Genomic DNA, 22,064 nt, shown 5'->3' with positions numbered 1-22,064 from the left:
AGGGCTTCCTTTTTAGTGACATTCTGAGTGCTTAAATGTCAATGAAGGAGTAAGTAGGATTTAGGACATTATTTGGAAAATTATACATGAAAGGCAATTTACAATCTCTAGAAAAATGTACTTGACATTCAACAAACGTTCCTTGATTTTTTTGTTCTTTGCTTAGGAGTCACATCTAAAAGTCAATGTTTATTTAATTGTTCTGTATCTCTTTCTCCAAATTCAATCCAGATTGCTAATCTAGCTTGGTAGGCAGGGAAACTACACAATACAAAAACCATCAATGGGGGCTGGCATTGCAGTGTAGCAAGAAATAAACTGCTGCCTACAGTGCTGTCCTCCCATATGGGCATTGGTTCAAGTCCTGGCTGTTCCACTTCCAATCCAGCTCCCTGCTAATGCACCTGGGAAAGCAGCATAGGACGGCACAAGTGCTTGAGCCCCTGCCACCCATGTGGGAGACCCAGAGGAGGCTACTGGGTTCAGCCTGGCCCAGCTCTGGCTATTGTGGCCATTTGGGAAGTGAACCAGTGGATGAAGATCTCCCCCCCACCCCGCCCCCGTAACTCTGCCTTTCAAATAAATAAAATAAGTCTTTAAAAAAAAATGGGAAAAAGCTAAGTGACTTTACAAAATTTCATTCTTCCAGACTATTCCCAACCCTAAGACCTCTGGTAAGACCTTTGAGTTCTCTGTACCCCAGTCTCTTTACCTGTAATATGGGGACAGCAGGATGCCACTTCGCGATGCTGTTTCATGGTGCCCACAAGGCAGCATCCAACAAACCATGGCCACAATTCTTCTCTGTGTGACATGAAATTAAAGGCTAAAGTTCCTCACACTATTTTAAATTTTACCTAAAAGCTACCAGTAGAGCGAGGATTGCATTTCAGTGCTCATGTTATTCTCCAAAATGCAATCAGGCACAGAAAAAGAAGCAAAAGATGATACTTAAGATACAGATTGTCAAGTATGCATTTACCCAGCCTTTCACAATGGCAGAGAAACGGTTCAATTTCATCAGCAGCAAAAATTGATTTATTAGTACCTCTCACTAGTCCCAAAAAGAATGTGAGATTGAGTCACTATTTTATGACATAAAAGTTCCAAGAAAACTACAAACATTAAAAAAAAAAAAAAAATCAAGGGACAGGCATTTGGCACAGCCAGTAAGACACCCACACCCTGCATCGGAATGCCTGGATTCAGTTCCCAGCTCCATTACCAATTCCAGCACCCTGGGGGACACAAGCAAGGGCTCAAGTCCTGTCACCCACGTGGGAGACCTGGACTGCGCTCCCAGTCCCTGGCTTCAGCCGAGCCCAGTCACAGCTGCTGTGAGCATCTAGGGAGCGACCAGCAGATGGGAAATCTCTGTCTTCTCTGCCTCTCACTGTCTCTCAAACAAATAAACAACTTTAAAAGAAAAAAAAAAACCACTGACTTTTGTCCTGGTGAGGCAGAGATGTTGAGTGCACCTTGGAGTCTATCTCATGAACAGAAATACTCAGAAAACGTCAGGTTTTTCTCTATCAGGACTAAACACTCACAAGGCTTTTAGGAAGTTGGTCTTATAGTCCATAACTACTGATCAAAATTATTTGTAGTAAAAAAATACTCAAATACAGCACAGCATTTTGAAGGATAACCACTTGCTACAGGTTATAAATTATATCTTCATTATACATATCACAGCACGAATGTGATGGCAGCTCCTGTGATTACTAACTTGTCAAATATTACTTCTCTGTGGCCCAACAGCTCATCATTCATTCATGATATCATGATGCAAATGGGAAGCGGTGTCACCTTGTTAGCCTCTCTTCGCTAAAAGTAAGGCTAAGAGATAGATCACCAGAGCCAGCTCCTTACTCTGTAAGGGGATCTTCAACCCACTGTTTTGAAATCTGTTTTAAGGGCAAATAGAATTTCCTCCCTGTGCTGTGCTTATTCACCTCTCAATTTTCCAAGTAAACAAATATGCACAATGAACACTAGCCAAGAAAATCTTCTCATTAAGAAAAAAAAAAAAAAAATCCTGATCCTGCTCTAACCTATAACTGACAGGTAAGTCAGAGATTTTTTTTTATTTCTAGCAGCAGTAACACACCATCCCTCTTATTCTGTGAATATACACATGTACTCTTATAAGTCTTTTCCCTACAATTATGTTTCCATTTACTGTCCATTTTAACTCAAAAAACTTTATTAAGATCATTTCCAAAACAGTTTTAAAGCTTTCTTTTGAAAATTACTACAAAGGGCACAGTTCACTGGAAGTTTTTCTGTGTGTTAATAGGTATTTCCTATACTTCTTACATGGCCTTCAAAACACAAAGACCACAAAGGCCTCGAATCAGACTTCAACTCTTCCAGTCAAAACCACATTACCTTGAAAAGCCAACAAAAAAATCCCAATATCCACCAAAAGGCATGGGCTTCAAGTGAGGGGATCACAAAGAGTCTTGCCTTGTCATCTCTCCCTCTCGCTCTGCAGTCCTTGTCCCTACTTGAAGAAGGCTTCTCACTCTTTGAGATAGGATGTGCTCGGCCCACAGGTCCCCGGGCTCCCACTCCCGCCATTTCTTTCCTCAGAGGTCTTACTTCTCGATTCGGGCGCCTGATCTGAGGTGGAGCTCTGACAAAGAAAACAAAAACAAAAATTAACCAGAGATAATCGTAGTTCAATGTCATCTTACTCAATCAAACTGTTAAAAACTAAAATCCCAAGATCTCATTTTTCCACTTCTTATCAATTCATGGCCACAGATATTAGGTTGGTTTTAAAAATTTATTTTCTCTAAAATATACTGGTTGATACAACTATTAAACACTCATACATATAAATGACACAGCAGCAATTATTGTGTCAAAAGTAACTATTAATCACCAACAGAGGGCAATACAGACTATTCCTATTTAATAATCTCAATAGTGTAATGGAAAGTCTATCCCAAAGAATAAATAACTTTTTAAAAAGCATTGAAAGCCTGCGCCATGGCTTAACAGGCTAATCCTCCGCCTTGCGGCGCCAGCACACCGGGTTCTAGTCCCGGTTGGGGTGCCAGATTCTATTCCTGTTGCCCCTCTTCCAGACCAGCTCTCTGCTATGGCCCGGGAAGGCAGTGAAGGATGGCCCAAGTCCTTGGGCCCTGCACCCACATGGGAGACCAGGAGAAGCACCTGGCTCCTGGCTTCGGATCAGCATGATGCGCCAGCCGCAGCGGCCATTGGAGGGTGAACCAACAGCAAAAAGGAAGACCTTTCTCTCTGTCTCTCTCTCTCACTATCCACTCTGCCTGTCATAAATAAATAAATAAATAGCATTAAACGCTTTTTTCTGAAAGGACAGGAATTTATAATGTCTATTTGCCCAGTTTACTAACTTACTTTTTATAATGATTTTCTCTGCTTCTGCACTGGAAAAAAATCAACATTTCATTTGTCAAATTACACATGGTAGGGCTTGACAATGAAATCTCATCAACAAAGTGGTTTATGTGAAAAATACTGTCATGCTTTGAGAGTGTTAAAAATCGCAGAATTGTTAAATTATACAGGCCTCCAAATGTGATTGAGACTTTTGTTAAGTATATCAACATAACTATGCACACAAAGTAACATGTTTTGTTACATGAACATGACAACAGATCTCTCTCATGTTGGAAAGTTTGGACTCTCTTGGCAAAGTATTTGCCAGTCTCTCTTTGGGTCTTGGGTGAGGGACTCTATCACCTTGTGTCTAGTCTTAGTTCTTTCTTGAAGTGTCACTATGTGTGTGTTCTGAGTACATCTTCTTTCTCCATAGCTTTTCATTGGATCTGTAGCCCTTCGGGTCCTATATCTATTCCTTTCTTATCCCTAAGCCGTTTCCACTTACATCTCTTCTCCAGCTTCAGGCTTGTAATTCACCTAACTCATCATGGAGTTTTGTTCCTGGTATCTAAAAAGATGCACATGTACCCAAGTCAAGGAATCCACAAGACTGGAGATGGATGAAAAGCCAAGAAGGCTGAAACTCACGGCAAAAAAGGTAAAAGGCAAACCCACTGCAGGTCCAAGTACAGCATGTTCAGGCTGCTGGAAACTGCTGGGGATGAGGATGAAGCAGCACAGTGAGAACCATACGCCCATCCTGCCATATACCACATCCTGCCACCTTCATGCTTGGAGTTCAGTCCAGTTAAACAAATATTTACTACATGCCCATTAGGTGGTATATGGCCTCTACTATGCTGGCCCTACATGGAGACAAAGATAAATCAGAATTTTGTGAAAGAAATCCATGGGAAAATAGTACAGAATTGTGCATAGTAAAATGGCCACGGACATTCTGAAATTCAAAGCATTATTAATTCATTGGTTCTAGGGCATTAATTGTCTTTCAAGCTTTCTGTCAATAAAATAAAAATATGATGAAACTGGTAAAGAATAAAATGCTAAAAATATTAGATTGCTCTATTATTTCAGAGCAATCACTGTTTTCTGACTCAGTTTTGTTTTGATGAAGGGCTAGAAACTTTATTTATGTGCATATATATAAATGTCTTTCCGGAAACAGATTCCTGGGTATAGCCAAAGACAATCAAATGAGTCCAACACTCTCCTGCACACAGAACACACATCACATTTGTCCTTTTGTTAGCAGCTGTGCCCGCTATTTAAATAGCCCCTCGTTGTTTGTGGTCCTGCTTTTTAGACTCTACAGCCATAAACAGCAAGCCGAGCCCTTCGAGCTGCAGGCCTGGCTGCTCCCCAGCTGCTGGGGCTGCCTGCTCAGGCCTGGCTGCTTCGGGCTGGAGTGCAGCGAATCTTGAGACATTCCTTCTGCCTTCTCAGTTTGTGCTTCCCCCAGCCCGGCTGGTCATTTAACAGCCACTTAGGAGCCCTGCTGTAGTCCACTTTGCCTCACGCTCAGCTAAGCTGTGTTGGAGAAGAGTCTTTTCAAAGCTCATACGCAGGTTGTGTTCCAAGCGTCTGCTGCTGCTGACCTCGTCCTGCCACTCAAGGTTCCCATGGTCTTCTCAAAGAGCCGAATGAACTGCTGCAGTAGCCAGTGTGCCATCTGTGTCAAGCGCCGTGTCTCACAGGAAGCACGCCTGCGTTTTCTAAGTCTTCAGTTCCATTTCACTGCGGTTTGATATTACATCTGTAACAGACTCTGTCAACTTCCCAGCGGAAACCCGTGACTCTGTTCTGTACTCCTCTGTCCGTCAGTGCATCACTGCACAATGCCATGCTTCAACTGAAGGACCCAGTGACAGCTGCCGGCTTATGTAAACAATAAAATTCTCAAGGCTTCTCTTACTAGTCTCTCTTTAGAAAGCGACTTTAGGGGTCACACAGCATCACTGACTGCTTCCCTAATGGCCAAACCGACCAATACTGCTCTAGCTTAGAGTATTTCAAATACAGAATAATTGGTTAGATCTGCAGATAAAAAAAACATGTGCTCAGTTCTCTGAGATTTCCCTACAGGAATGGGAAGACAGAGCCTTATTCAATCACAGGCAGATAGACCTGATTTGCTAGCTATATTAAATGGCAATACATGTAAATGCCCTTAGCACTGCTTGCAATAAACACCTGGAAGCAACCCAAGTGTCCATTATCAGAATAGATATACAAATTATTAGATATTTACAGAACGGAATGAAATACACAAGTCAAAGTGAACTACAGATACATGCAGTAACAACAGATGAATCTCAGGACTGTAATGCTGAGTGAACAAGCAAGTTCAAAGAATATATACACTGTGACTGCAAGCAAAATAAGGTATAATTTGGTGACACAAGCATAAACAGTTAAAGTATAAAGAAAAGCTAGGGAAAGGTAAATTCCCGAATTCAGGACAGTGTTTCTCTCTGAGCGGGGAGGGTAAGGCAGATACTTAGGTGCTACTGTACGGTGATTCTTCAGTCTTACAAACTGTTATGCTTGTCTTTTCTCCTACTCAGCGTTTCATAACATTTTGAACAGCAAATATATTACAACTCTAGTCAAAAGATCTGGGCACCTAAAAAATGAAACACTAGGACTGCTACAGTTTGGGGCATGATCTAGCAACGGGGACTCGGAGTTCACATCTGAAGCTGAACCTACAGGGCGTGAGCCTGGCAAATCTCCATGAGAGACTGCGCTGCAGAAACGGGGCTGTGCGTCTTGTGGCACCACTTTCCCACGGTCCTAGGAAGTCCATGGGAAAGAGCCCGCTTTTGAAGACTCCTTCGTGCCACGCCATACTAAGAAGCAGGATCTCGTGCAGCCGCACACTCTCTCTGACAGGTATAAAGACTTCTGCTGAAGGAGCTACAGTGCCTGCTTTACTTCCCCAACTTTGCAGTTTGAAATTATTTTAAGTTCTTTGGTTACATCTCTCTGTCCGTATCTTGTTAAAAATTGGGCATTAAAGTAGGTAATCTGGAACAGAGATAATTTTTGTCTAAGAATATAAGCCAGGGTACTTAACTTTAAAAATTTTACTGCACCATTAATCTGTATAACTTAAGAACTGAATAAAGAGGAAAACACCTTTCTCCACAGTTAATAAAGGTAAAAAACGTAAGTTCTAAGCAGATCACACCCATATTTTCACTATAAGGACTTGGAGTCACTATTTAATACCTCTGAATCTGAGTCAGCAGGCAAAAAAATTTTATATTGATTGAAATTAAACATTAATGATCTTAATGTCCATTCATCACACATTATTTTTCAAATCAGTAAATACCTATTAGATACCTAGTAAGTACAAGAACTAGGCTGAATGTTACTGCTGGCATAAAAATAGTGCAAATACTATTCCGGCCTGTCCAGTGAAACAGAATGGTGATCTGCAATGACCCCTAGATCTGGACTCTAAACCTGGGTACCTTTTCACTCCTAAGTCTACAAACTACTGATCACTATCATTTAACCTCTGCAAGACTCATACTGTCTGTAAACAAAAAAAGATACTTCACAAAACTGAAATTTTAAGTTTCATTGCGGTATAACATTTATATGGTAAATAAACACATATTTACACAACAAAAAAATCTGTAGCATGAAACCACAAGTAGATTAAAACACAGGTGGGGCAGGCATTTGGTGCAGTGGTTAGGATGCCCGTTGGATGCACAGATGTCACATCAGAGAGCCTGGGTTCAAGTCTGCGCCGTTTCCTGCTAAGGCACACCTTAGGAGGCAGCAGATAACAGCTCAAGTACTTGGGTCCCTATCACCCAGTGGGAGACCAGGGTTGAGTTCCAGGCTCCTAACTTTGGTGTGACCCAACCATAGCTGTTGCAGGCATTTGGGAGACTAAACCAGTGAATGGAAGATGTCTATGTGTCTGTCTGTCTATCCATTTCTTTGCCTTTCAAATTAACTCATTTAAAAATTAATTTTAAAACCATAGAATATTTCTCCATATCCCAGAAAACTGGGGTTGGTGTTATGCTGCAGCAGATGTAACAGCTGCCAGTCCAAGTCCTGACTGCTCTGCCTCTGATCCAGCATCCTGTTCATGAGCCTGGAAAGGCAGCAGCACATAGCCATTCTGCCACTCACCTGGGAGACCAGGATGGAGTTCCTGGCTCCTGGCTTCAGGTTGGCTGACACCTGGCTTTTGTGTCCATTTGGGCAGTGACCCAGGGGACCTAAGATTCTCTTTCTCTTTCTCTCTAATAAATAAATCTTTAAAAAAAACACTAGAAAAATCTTTCATGCTTTTCTTGGTCAATAGCAGTTCCTAATGTTAATTACCATTCTGATGTCAATATCATAGTTTTGCCTCTTTGAGTTTCATATACACAGATTTCTATAGAATTTACTCTCTCTTGCTTCTCTTTCAACATTAACCTATAAAATTCATATCATTATAGATATATTAGTTTTTTTCACTGTTACATAGATTCTACAGCACAAATATATTACAGTTTTTACCACTGTTGATGGAAATTTGAATTGTTTCCAGTTTGAGGTTATTATTAAAGTTGTTATGAATATGAGCATTATGTTCATATAATGAAGACATAGGTATGCATTTCTTTGGGATATACATATATTCAGGAGTGGAGTTGCTGGCTGATATGATATATGAAAGTTAGCTTGTATATAACACACATACACCTTGGGAGTCAGGAAATGGATGGCTCAAGCACGTGGATCCCTGCCACTCATGTGGAAGACTCGTATTGAGTTTTAAGACCCTGGCTTCAGCCTGGCCCAGCCCTGGCTATTGTAGGCACTTGGGGAGTAAACCAGCAAGTGGAAGATCAATCATGCAATTTGTGTGTGTGTGTGTGTGTCTGTGTCTGTGTAGTTTCTGCCTCGCAAGTAAAATGATAATAAATGGGTGAAAAAAATGAGGTTGTCTTTTGTTACTGATTTATTGATCACAGTTCTTTATATATTCTAGAAACAAACCCTCCACTACATGCATTGTAAATATCTTCTCTCTTTTAATAATATTTCTATTGATGAAGAATCACAATTTTAGAAATCTAGTTTATCAAACTTCTATCTTTCATGTTTTAATGTCCAATTTAATAAATCTCTGCCTAGTCCAAGGTCATTATAATATTTCCATGTTTTCTTCCAGAAATTTTATCACTTTTTAAATTTTAGGTATAAATCCATTCTAGGCATTAATCCAAAATTAATTAATTTTTCTGTGTGCTGTGAGCTAGATGAAGAAGATGTCAGGATTCCTCCCCAAAACGAGCACACAGGCAAGCCAGTAACATCTAGGGAGAGGCCCCGCCTTGCCCTTCTAACTGCAGTGGTGCCGGCTTCACACACCAGCCGACTTCACAGAACTTAGTCTTTAAAGGTAGGCTCCAGTTCTAAAAAGGCCCTTAGAAATGTTTAATTGCTTGCTATCCAAAGATAATAAATAACAAAAAATTCTCTTTAAGATATGTATAAATTCAGCAAATATGGCCACTCTGAATGCAAGGCACGATGCCCCCAGCAGGAAAGGTTGTACTCGCTTAACTCTCCCCTCCTCATCTAGCCAGAGGTGGGGGCCTTTTCCCTGCCCAGGGCCACATGGACATTTGTAACATCACTCGTGGGCCACACAGCATTATCAACTTAAAAATGAGCCTGCTAGATGCTTCCTGAAGGTCGAGTCCCCCCTGCAGTTGCCTTGGCAGGGCCAGACCACATGATATCTTGGGCCTTACCTGGTCCGAGGGCCAGACGTCCCACCCCTCTGAGAAGCAATCCTGTCCAGACAGACATAAAGGACTCCAGGGAATGCTGATACGGTTGTTCTGCCTCCTCGACAAGGTGATTTTTGTGCAGAAAACATTCTTCAGAGGCTTGCTTTTACTTATAAAATATTTAATTTATTAAAGTTAAAAATGCAGACTGGCGCCGCGGCTCACTAGGCTAATCCTCCACCTGTGGCGCCGGCACTGCGGGTTCTAGTCCCGGTTGGGGCACTGGTTCTGTCCTGGTTGCTCCTCTTCCAGTCCAGCTCTCTGCTGTGGCCCGGGAGTGCAGTGGAGGATGGCCCAAGTCCTTGGGCCCTGCACCCACATGGGAGACCAGGAGAAGCATCTGGCTCCTGGCTTCGGATAGACGCAGCGCACCGGCCACAACGCGCTGGCTGTAGCGGCCACTTTGGGCAGTGAACCAACGGAAAAGGAAGACCTTTCTCTCTGTCTCTCTCTCTCTCTCACTATCTAACTCTGCCTGTAAAAAAAAAAAAAAATTAAAAGTTAAAAATGCAAAAATTCAGCTCTTTCTTAAAGCTTTTGGATCCAGCTACAAGTCTTTTTTTCTATATATGAGATGAGAAAATTCTAGAAACTACTTTTAAGAGGCTTCTAAATAACATTTGGTCCTGTTCATAAACATGGCTAATAAAAAGCCACCAAATTGTTTATTCACATTTACAAATGTAATATATTTTATTTCCTTTGTAGTTCTTTCATTGCCTTACTTAATAAAGCATAAGTTACTTATAAATATATCTTTTAAAACTTACGATAAATTAAATTCATAAAAAACATAGCCTTAAGTTTCTCTTAAATGTTCCAATAAAATATTTAACAAGTTTTTTTAAAAAGATTTATTTATTTATTTGAAAGTCACGGTTAGAGAGAGAGAGAGACAGTGAAAGAGAGAGATCTTCCATCTGCTAGTTCACTCCCCAGATGGCCTCTATGGCCAGGATTGAGCCAGGAGCTTCATCCAGATCTCCCATGTGGGTGGCAGGGGCCCAAACACTTAGGATATCCTCCACCATTTTCCCCAGGACATTAGCAGGGAGCTGGATCAGAAGTGAAGCAACCAGGACTTGAACCGGCACCCATATGGGTTACTGGCATCACAGGTGGCAGCCTTACCCACTATGCCACAATACCAGCCCCTTAACAATTTTTTGAGTAAAGAAATCACAAATCCAAGTGATTTCATAATACATTTAAAGTAGAACTGCATGCATATCACCCTCATTAGCCATATTTTCTTAAATATGTCAAATACGTAATAATAAATGCATACATTTCCTGTAACAAAAAAGTATTACTACAGTTTTGAGTCTCTTACACATGTCAATTCGGTTTTAAATATTTCCAGAGTTGAAAAACATTTAGTCACTACAGAACACCCATAATTCACATCAACCAAGGTCACAGTCAACCCAAAATTTCAGCTGGTATGAGACCTGGAGCTGCAGACACACTTCTCTCACCAAATATTACACAATCTAATTAACATGCCGGAGGTTGTCCTCATAGCAATCTGGATGCAACTCATGACCAGTAATTTCAGCTGGGGCTCTTAGTGCATTCTTGTCAATGATTCTAATGGGCCATACTAAATCTTATTTAATATTGCAAGCCAATCTTTGTGTCATTGCAAAGGGTAGAGTGAGAGGGATGACAATATCACTTATCCTCCAGTCTAATGGCAGAATTCTATCTGTGGGTAGATTAATTACCTAAATATAGCCTGATTTTTTTTTAGTATTTTATTTATTTGAAAGACAGAGTTACAGAGAGAGGCAGAGACAAAGAGAGAGGTCTTCCATCCGCTGGTTCACTCCCCAGATAAAGGCAATGGCCAGAGCTGAACCAATCCAAAGCCAGGAGCCAGGAGCTTCTTCCAGGTCTTCCACATGGGTGCAGGGGCCCAAGAACTTGGGCCATCTTCTACTACTTTTCCAGGCCATAGCAGAGAGCTGGATGGGAAGAGGAGCAGCTGGGACTAGAACCGGTGCCCATTTGGGGTGCCGACACTTCAGGCCAGGGCTTTAACCTGCTGCACCACAGTGCCGGCCCCTGTATCCTGAGTTTCTATGGCTGTAAAGATAGGCTCTTGTCTTTCCCATTTCATCCTAATAAACTTGGAACTTGAAAAACCTTAATATATTTCTTTTCTTCCTAACACTTAGATTTTTTTGTAAAAGACTTATTTATTTATTTGAAAGTCAGAGTTACACATAGAGAGGAGAGACAGAGACAGACAGACATGCGCGCACACACACACACACACACAGAGAGAGAGAGAGAGAGGTCTTCCATCCTCTGGTTCACTCCCCAATAGGCCACAAAGGCCAGAGCTGCACCAATCCGAAGCCAGGAGCCAGGAGTTTCTTCCAGGTCTCCTACGCGGGTGCAGGGGCCTAAGGACTTGAGCCACCTTCTACTGCTTTCCCAGGCCATAGCAGAGAGCTGGATCAGAAGTGGAGCAGCCAGGTCTTGAACCAGAGCCCATATGGGATGCCAGCACTGCAGGTGGCAGCTTTACCCACTATGCCACAGTGCTGGCCCTCTAACACTTAGATCTTAAAAGTGGATGGTTTGTTATTCTTTCAGATTATCAGGACTATACAACATATAGAGTAATAAAAAATGTCAGTTGAATTTTAGCTATCTCACAGGTCTTTATTCGCCTTGTAGGCAACTTGGGAAATTATTCCACTGAGTTGAAAATCAAGAAAATACTAAAAGCGTATGACATGGTCTCGGCATTCAAGAAGCCTACAATGTAGTGGAAAATACAGACACATTTTAGAATTACACTAGATGTCCCCTTTCGTCCACACATAAATCCTACAACTAAAGCCTTGCTGCAGAAGACTACTCAAGTCAACTATAATCAAGAGGCATTAGGACACCAGCTAAGACACACAGGAGCATTTCAGACTACCTGGATTGGATCCCTGGCTCCAGCTTCTGACACGAGCTTCCTGCTGATGCTGACCCTGGAACACAGTGATAATAACTCAAGTAATTAAGTTCCTCCACCCATGTGGGAGACCTGGATTGAATTCCTGGCTCCTAGCTTGAGCCTAGATCCAACCATTGCAGATATCTGGAGAGTGAACCAACAGATCGAAATTCTCTCTCTCCTCTCTTTTTCCCTCTCCCTCTCTCTCTGCCTCTCAAGCCAATAGTAAATAAACAATTCTAAAGTTCATGGAAAAAATAAAAAGGTAAGACACTGAGAACAATACACGGTAGGATAAGATCCTCAAGAATTTATAATAGAACTCCAAAAACAATATAAAACAACAACAAAAATAAATAAGCTGAAAATGTTTCCAAAATAAAATATGTAGGAATGCTGGGTAAAATGTAACAAATGCTCTTTAAAATACACAGCTGGGACCAGCGCTGGGGCCTGGCGGGTAAAGCCGAGTCAGAAGTCAGGATGCCTGCAATGCCGGCATCCCATATGGGCGCTGGTTAAGTCCCGGCAGCTCCACTTCTGATCCAGCTCTCTGCTATGGCCTGGGAAAGCAGCAGAAGATGGCCCCAAGTCCTTGGGCCTCTGCACCTGGGTGGGAGACCCAGAAGAAAAGAAGCTCCTGGCTCCTGGCTTCTCATCAGTGCAGCTCTGGCTATTGCAGCCAACTGGGGAGTGAATCAGCAAATGAAAGATCTCTCTCTCTCTCTCTCTCTCTTCCTCTCTCTCTTTCTGCCTCTCCTGCTCTCTTTGTGTAACTCTGACTTTCAAATACATAAATAAATCTTTTAAAAAAATACAGAGCTAATCTTACCCTGGCGACAGAATTACTAACAGACTACAGAGAGACTGTAGAGCGAGCTGGGAGCACAGAGACTCTTCGAGGTTTGCAGCCCTGGACATCTGAGGAGCAGTTACCAGTGCCCACAGGATGGCCGGAGAGAGAGTCAGAGAAGTTGAACTGAGAGTGCCACATACAGCCAGGGCCCTCAGAGGGCAACACCTCAGGGAAACAGCAGAATTTAAAACACACGGAAGAAGTTAGGTAAACCTGTGTTAACTGCACCTACATTTTGTATTTGTGGAATAAGACAAAAGTCTCCCTTAAATAGTAACCAGGGGCTCATCCTCGTGTGATCAGGGACTGAACTTCATAAAGAAAGAAATTTACCTAAAAGTGGGCCCGGACAGGTGCCATCCCCAAGGCTCCGGTCTCAGCACACACAGGCTCTCTCCACAGTGACCACCCTGCCAAACAGGCCCCACACTGAATGACAAAACCCATGGCAGAAGAGACACTCTGAACTTTACCAGCACATTGAAGAGTCATCACAAATAACAAAACGCAAGACTCCCAAGAGCTTTCGGTAATAGAAATGTCAGTTACAGACTATAAAGCACATGTATGTATAAGATGATTAAAAGCATAATCAAAGAATTTAAACAAGCAGCATAAATAAAAATACACCATACTTAAATAATTCAAGGCAAAACTGTTTTAATGTCAGAAGCAAAAAATAAAATCTTAAGGAGAGGAAAAAGATAAGTTAGCCTACAAATAACAATTCCACTGATAACACAAGCTAGCAGGCCGGAGAATACTACGGCTAATGTCATCTTCAAAGCATAGAGAATAAATAACTACCAACCTTGTATCCTATCCTGAACTATTAGGAATGACAGAAAATAGATGTTTTGAAGCAAAAACTAATAGTTTATCACTAATAGAGACCTTTAGAGTAAGACCAATTAATATACTTCAGCCAAAATGAAAACTGAATCTACCAAGAATGAAACACAAGGACCTATGAAAAAAACAACTGGCAAACACATGGAACAATCTGAATAAGCGCCTTGTTTCCTCACTCTTTCCAAACGTATGAATGGCATGCCAACACTCCAGGCACTCTTCTCCGAGCTGGGGACAGAGCCCTGAGCACAACCAAGGCCTGACTTCAGAGCATGCAATCCAGCAGGCAGGCAACACACACACACACACACAAATACATACACACACATACACACACACACTCTCCAATATGTACTATGAAGAAAGACAAAGCAAAGTAAGGGGACAGAGTGAGGACAGGTAGCTAGTGTGGAGTCAGGGTAAGACTCTGTGGCTAAATGTGAACGAAGACCTAACTGGTGAGCGAGGGCCTCAGGCACCTGCATGTCAAGTGGGGTGGGAGCAGGGCTGGGCAGTGAAACTGCAAATGATTCCTGAGCACTTCCTAGGCGCCAGGCTGCTCTTTACGCTCTACTGCTCCGTCGTTTAATTCTCACACCAACCCTGTAAGATAACTGTCACATGGATCCCAGTTCATCGCAGACGAAGGTAAGGGTGAGAGAGGCTGAGTGAGTGGCCCACACAGACACATAACAGGTGTGGGGCAGGTTGAGCTGGACAGGCTCTCTGAACAGCAGAGGGCTGAGAACTAGGGAAAAACAGGAGGGGGAGACAAGAGGCCACAGTCAGCAAAAAGGAAAAGAGGAAGGAAAGCAGAATAGTGCCATGCCTCAGACACCACAAAGCAGGAGAAGGAATTCCGGAGGAGATGGCAAACACAAGACAGGAAGCTATTCTGTATCTCCAAGAATGCAGCCCCTATGCTGCCATGACTGGAGGCCCAGGATCTCCAGGAATTGAGGGGAAAGGCAACACACGGGCAGGCTCCGTTCTACGGCAGGGTGCCAAGAGCAGGAGTGGGAAATGACAGTGGCTGAAGGAGGGCAAGGCAAAGACGACTTGCATTTAAAACGTAAAGCCAACGCAGCTTCACTCTGACTTACCACTATCTTGTTCCCACTCCTTACTTTATCTCTAACGAATTACAATGTCTGTCTTTCAGTTGACTGTTCTGTAATATAAAACAAAAAAGAAATACCAAGTTTTTAAATACTAATTTTAATAAATATCTAGAATGGCAAAGTGGAAATTGCGAGTGACTCCTGAGTGCTATAACTCAGATGAATGCTCCCTAGAGGAAACTTACATAAAAGCAACAACGCATTAGTCAAATGGAATGTCCTCCCAACCTCAGAACGCCGAAGATCGGAATTCAGAGCCTGACAAGCACCTGCCCCGTGTCCTCATTCCTTGAAGGCCTTGCCTGTTTTTAACCTGAGATGATCACGAAACAATCAGCAGTCACCTCCGCACCCACTTCTTCGCATGCACAGCTCAGACGTGCTGCCTGCCCTCCGGGCTGAGCCAGCATCCCCGCAGTCCCTTCACTTCACATGAGACCCACCGCCTTTGTCTCTTCAAGGACACTGCTCCAGCACTCTTCCACTGCGCCACGCAGCGTCAATGCTCCCGTTTCTGTCGCAGCCTTCCCATCAGCACAGACATGCCCTGCTACTCCTTCCTTGCAGAAACAACAGCCTTGGTCTCCCTGCCTCCCCCAGCTACAATGTCTCCGCTCCTCTGTTCCACAAGACTCACTGAAAAAAGCTGTATGGTCACTGCCCTCAGCTCCTCTCTTTCCGTCCCCTGAATCCACTCCCCTCTCCTCACCGTGCCACCACACCTGTGTCAAGGCCACCAATGAGCTCGTGCTGCCACATTCAATCAATTCTCAATCCTTATCCTATCTGACCTACATGCAGCACTTGATAAAGTAACCTTGAAATCTCAGTTTCTTCTTAAAAAAAAAAAAAAGAATGGAGCCAGTATAGTGGCATGGCAAATAAAGCTACTGAATGCAATGCCAGCATCCCAAATGGGCACTGGTCTGAGTCCCAGCAGCTCCACTTCCCATCCAGCTCCCTGTTAATGCACCTGGCAAGACAGCAGAGGATGTCCCAAGTTCTTGGGCCCCTGCACCCAGGTGAGAGACCCGCAGGAAGCACCTGGCTCATGTCTTTGGTCTGGTCCAGCCCTGGCCATCACAGCCACTTAGAGAGTGAACCAGAGGATACAAGATCTCTCTGTCTTTCCCTGTCTCTGTAACTCTCCCTTGCAAATAAATCTTTTTTAAAAATGAATTATAATAATTTTTATCTATTTTAAGAAGTGGTTATAAAAATTAAATAAGAGGAGGCTGGCATTGCGGCACAATAGGTTGAGCAGCCACCTGCAATGCCAGTGTGCCACAAGTGCCAGTTAGAATCCTGGCTGCTCCACTTCCAATCCAGCTCCCTGCTAATGCACATGGGTAAGTAGTGTATGATGGCCCAAGTTCCTGGGCCCCTGCACCCATGTTGGAGACCCAGACACAGTTCCAGGTTCCTGGCTTCAGCCCGACTCAGCCCTGACCACTGTGGCCATTTGGGGAATGAACAAGAAGACAGATCTTTCTCTCTTTCTCTCTCTTTCTCAACTCTGCCCTTCAAATAAATAAAACATCTGCAGCACTGGCATCCCCTTTGGGAGCCTGTTCAAGTCCCAGCTGCCCCACTTCCAACCCAGCTCCCTGCTGACATGCCAAGAAGAGCAGCACAGTACAGCCCAAATGCTTGGGCCCCTGAATTCACATGGGAGACTCAAATGAGGCTCCTGGCTCCTGGCTTTGACCTGGCCCAGCCCTGGCCATTGCAGCCATTTGGGGAGTGAACTAACAGATGTTAGATTGATCTCTCTCTCTCTCTCTCTCTCTCTGTAATTCTTTCAAATAAATAAAGAAATCCTTTTTAAAAAAGACTAAGAACCCATGCCATGTGAAGAGTTTATTAGCACAGTATCTGGTTCACAGAAAAACTCAATAAATGTCAGTTATTATTGTGGCTAATCAGCCCTGCTACCTATATTCTACTCATAGTCTAAAAACAGAATTTCTCCCTACTCAAGATATAGAATTTTAAAGATAATATGACTCCAGAATGTGAAGAAAATGATATCATCTCAACCTGCTAAGAGCATTAGGCAAACAATTATTCCCTCATAAAAAGAATGGCCTTATGATCTTTCTCGGCCCCAGCTGCTGCTGACTCCTAAATAACCATCACTAGTCCAAGTCCCTCAAAGTCTGCTTCTCATTTCTCTTTAAAATACTTATTTATTTTTTATTTAAAAGGCTGAGTGACAAGGAAAGACAGAGCAAGAGAGACAGTGAGAGTGTGTGTGTGAGAGAGAGAAAGAGAGAGAGATCTTCCATTTGCTGGTTCACTCCCCTAATTGCCCACAACAGCCAGGTTTGGGCCAGCCCAAAGCCAGGAACAGGAACTCCATCCTGGTCTCCCACATGGGTGCAGGGGACCAAGCACCTGGGCCGTCTTCCACTGCCTTCTCAGGCACAATAGCAGGGAGCTGGATCTGAGGCAGAGCAGCCAGGACTCGAACCAGCACTGCTATCAGTCAACGGTCTCACAAGCAGTGGCCTAACCCATGGCACCTCAACAAAGGCCCTTAGTTCTCCCTCCTTTTTTTTTTTTTTTTTTTTTTTTTTTGACAGGTAGAGTGGATAGTGAGAGAGAGAGAGACAGAGAGAAAGGTCTTCCTTTTTGCCATTGGTTCACCTTCCAATGGCCGCTGCGGTCGGCTCATCATGCTGATCCGAAGCCAGGAGCCAGGTGCTTCTCCTGGTCTCCCATGCGGGTGCAGGGCCCAAGGACTTGGGCCATCCTCCACTGCCTTCCTGGGCCATAGCAGAGAGCTGGCCTGGAAGAGGGGCAACCGGGATAGAATCCAGCGCCCCGACCGGGACTAGAACCCGGTGTGCCGGCGCTGCAAGGCAGAGGGTTAGCCTGTTAAGCCACGGCGCCAGCCAGTTCTCACTTCTAATTCCCACGCAACAGCTTGGTCCAGGTGTTTCACTACTTGCTCCAACTTCCCCGTCATCCTCCATATCTCATTAACCACCGAATCCAGTCCATTCCATCTCAGTAATGACACTTTCACCATATGCTTAGATGGTACAAAACCATATGCTTAAAAGGGCAGCAACTGTGCTGCTGTATCCCACAACGCGTGACAGGGCGCCTGGCACAATATCTGGCATAAAAGGAGATTTCTGAAAAATTCATGGAAAACTGAATTAAGAGAGAAGCTTTCTCTGGTACAAGAAAACCTGAAATCCATGCATTTTTAAAAATACACCTTTTCCATGAACTTTTTGAAGCCCCTCATAGACTAGATTCCAGAATCCTAGCTCAAGCTTTCCAGGATGCTTGGATTAATTTCTTTCTTTCTTTTCTTTTCCTTCTTTCTATTTATTTATTTATTTATTTATTTGACAGAGTTAGACAGTGAGAGAGAGAGAGAGAGAGAGAGAAAGGTCTTCCTTCTGTTGGTTCATCCCCCAAATGGCTGCTAGAGCTGGAACTACGCTAATCTGAAGCTTCATCCTGGTCTCCCACGCAGGTGCAGGCGCCCAAGCACTTAGGCCATCCTCCACTGCCTTCCTGGGCCACAGCAGAGAGCTGGACTAGAAGAGGAGCAACCGGGACTAGAACCCAGTGCCCATATGGGATGCTGGCGCTGCAGGTGGAGGATTAACCAAGTGAGCCACGGTGCTGGCCCCTGGATTAATTTCTCTAAAGATCTACAGGGGTCTGGATTAGTGCTTCCCACAAGGACCAAAGTTAAAGTCTAGCATATGACGAGTGTCCCCAATATGTCAAGCAGATCAAGGATAGAGACCTTTTTTCCTAAGACTTCAAGGCAATTTTATGAAACAATCTCACTAGAAGCAAACTTGTAGTAGAATTGATACAAAAGCTTGCAGGGTCAGCGCTAAGGTGTAGCAGGTAAAGCCGCCGCCTGCAGTGCCCGCATCCCATTTGGGTGCTGGTTCGAGTCCCAGCTGCTCCACTTCTTATCCAGCTCTCTGCTATGGCCTGGGAAAGCAGTAGAAGATGGCCCAAGTCCTTGGGCCCCTGTACCTGTGTGGGAAGACCCAGAGGAACTCCTGGCTCCTGGTTTCAGATCGGTGCAGCTCCAGCTGTTGTGGCCAACTGGGAGTGAACCAGTGGATGGAAGACCTCTCTCTCTGTGCCTCTCCTTCTCTCTGTGTAACTCAGACTTTCAAATAAATAATAAATCTTAAAAAAAAAATTTGCTGCCCAACCTTCTAATCCCGGGAAAACAACTGAGCCCGAGGCTGGGTGAAACACTTACATGGATGAGATGACAGTTTACGCTCTGTCGGTACTCCAGTCTTAATTGATCTTTTTCACTGTAAACTAGGATCTAAAATGCCATCAGCTAGGTAATCTATTTGGGTACCCAAAGAAACCAAAGGCAACAACTTTAATACCAAATCAACAAAAATTTCCACTTCGCTGCAATTCTACAGAATAGCATTAATCTGATAAAAATCAATCTTCCCATCTATCCATACACAGAAACACATTACACTATCTCCCTTGGGTCACGATGAAATAACATTAGAAAGCCTATTACAGCTTTAGTCTATCTGTACAGAAAAAGTCACAGGATTAATTTCAGGCTTTGGGTATCCTGTCCCCCAAAAGATTTAACCTAAAAGATCTATGACATGGGAACACAAATTGGTATAGGCATTATGGATTGCAGTATATAATCCTCAAGAATTCCTCAAAAAATCAAAAATAGAATTACCTTATGATCCAGCTACCCCACTTTTGTGCACACAGCCAAAAGAAATGGAATCAGTATGTCAAAGAGATATCTGCACTGCCTGGCTCATCTTGACACTACTGACAACAGCCAAGGTACAGAGACTACCTAAACGTCCAACGTCAGATGAACGGTAAGGAAAAAGTGGGGTAGCCACCATGGAACATTATTCAGTCTAAAAAGACAGAAATCCTGCCACTTGCAATAATATGGATAAACCTGGAGGACATTATGCTATATTATTATGAAATAAGCCATGTGTAGAAGACAAATACTGCACGAAGTGATATGTAGCCTCTACAAGAGTCAAACTCACCGAAACACAAAGTAGAAGGGCAGTTACCAGGCCTGAGAGGAGAGGGAAACAGGGAGTCTTAACCCATTCTGTGCCACTCTAACAAAATCCCTGAGACGGAATAATTTATGAATGGAGATTTATTTGTTATAGTTCTAGAAACCAGGAAATCCAAGATCAAGAAGCCCACATCTGGCAGGAAGCTCGGTGCCGTGTCATCCCATGGTGAGGGGTGAGGACATAGGGAACAGAGAGGCTGCAGACCCTGTGACAAGCCTACTCTCCCGCCGGCCAGCTTACTCCCCAGCAAGGAAGTGACAGAATTCACAAGGGCAGCGCCCGGTGATCTGGTGGTCACCTCACATTAGGGCCCAGCTCTGCAACACTGTCACACCGGGGATAAGTTCCCACTGGGAGACAACATGAAGTCCCACATTTCAGTCGTGCAGGCTGAGTGAGCTCTGTTAACTATAGTTAACAACACTGTGGGTGGGGCTGCCGTGGCGGAGCGGGTTAAGCTGCCGCCTACGATGCTGGGACAAGTCCACTTCCAATCCAGCTCCCTGCTGATGACCTGGGAAAGGCAGCAGAAGATAGTCCAAGTACCTGGGCCCCCACCATCCACAAGGGAAACCTGGATGAAGCTCCTGACTCCTGGCTCTGGCCTGGCCCAACTGTGGCCATTTGGGGAGTTAACCAACAGATGGAAAATCTCTGTCTCTCCAGCTCACTCTGTAACTCTTTCAAATAAATACATAAATCTTTAAAACAAAGCACTGTTAATGCATACTTCGTATTTGATAAGTGGGTAGATCTTAAGTGTTCTTAGCTATAAAAAGAAAAAATTGGTAAATTACATGAGTATTAGTTGATAACTAAAATTTATTTTTTGAAAGATTTATTTTATTTATTTGAAAGGCAGAGTTACAGAGAGAGAAAGAGAAATAGATTTTCCATCTGCTGGCTCACTCCCCAAATGGCTGCAATGGCCAGGGTTAGACCAGGCCAAAGCCAGGAGACTGAACTCTACACGGGTCTCCCACGTGGGTGGCAGGGGCCCAGTTACTTGGGCTGTCTTCTGGTGCTTTCCCAGATGCATTACTAGGGAGTTGGATCAGAAGTGGAGCAGCCAGGACCAGAACTGATACCCATATGCCAATGTCACAGGCAGTGGGGTTAAGCCTCTGTAACACAAGGCAGGCCCCCAAATACTTCTTAAAATACACACATATCAAATCATCCAGCTGTACACTTTAACTGTATATGATGTTTAGCTGTCATAAACACAACAAAGCTTGGGGAAAAAAAGACTTCCCACATTAATTTTTTAGGCTGCATAAGAATAGTTCATTGAATATATGCCATATCAAATACTGCTCCAATACAGAAAATCTTAATTTCATGGGTTCAGGTCCCACTATGAGTGATTACCTCATAAAAGAGAGCATACTTAATAAGACTACATGTAAATGATTATAAAAATCATTTCATTGGGCCGGCGCCACGGCTCACTTGGCTAATCCTCCACCTGTGGCGCCGGCACCCCGGGTTCTAGTCCCGGTCAGAGTGCCAGATTCTGTCCTGGTTGCTCCTCTTCCAGTCCAGCTCTCTGCTGTGGCCCGGGAGGGCAGTGGAGGATGGCCCAAGTGCTTGGGCCCTGCACCCGCATGGGAGACCAGGAGAAGCACCTGGCTCCTGGCTTTGTATCAGCGTGGTGTGCCTGCCACAGCACACCAGCCACAGTGGCCATTTGGGGGTGAACCAATAGAAAAGGAAGACCTTTCTCTCTGTCTCTCTCACTGTCCACTCTGCCTGTCAAAAAAAAAAAAAAAAAAAAAAGAGGCCGGTTCAGAAGCAGAGTAGTTGAGACTTGAACCAGCACTCTAAAAAAAAAAAAAAATCATTTCATTAATACAAGAAACCTTTTAACAGAGGACATTAAAATAATCTTGAAGCACCTGCGCCACGGCTCAATAGGCTAATCCTCCGCCTGCGGCAAAGGCACACCGGGTTCTAGTCCCGGTCGGGGCACCGGATTCT

At 43.7% G+C, this 22,064-nt stretch overlaps 1 protein-coding gene across 5 annotated transcripts in view; it reads right to left on the bottom strand.

Moving 5' to 3' along the window:
• KATNAL1 (katanin catalytic subunit A1 like 1) overlaps window positions 1-22,064 on the bottom strand; it is a 112,122-nt gene that overhangs the window by 58,828 nt on the left and 31,230 nt on the right. For 4 of the 5 annotated variants that reach the window (XM_062194412.1, XM_062194413.1, XM_062194414.1 and 1 more), the window contains exon 4: window positions 2,392-2,638. In XM_062194412.1, the coding sequence (XP_062050396.1) occupies window positions 2,392-2,638 (247 nt within the window). The remainder of the gene's footprint in view (window positions 1-2,391; window positions 2,639-22,064) is intronic. The other variant, XM_062194416.1, reaches the window with a different exon arrangement.

Source organism: Lepus europaeus, chromosome 6, assembly GCF_033115175.1.
Source record: "Lepus europaeus isolate LE1 chromosome 6, mLepTim1.pri, whole genome shotgun sequence".
Lineage (NCBI taxonomy): Eukaryota > Metazoa > Chordata > Mammalia > Lagomorpha > Leporidae > Lepus > Lepus europaeus.
This window is presented reverse-complemented; position numbering and strand designations above follow the sequence as displayed.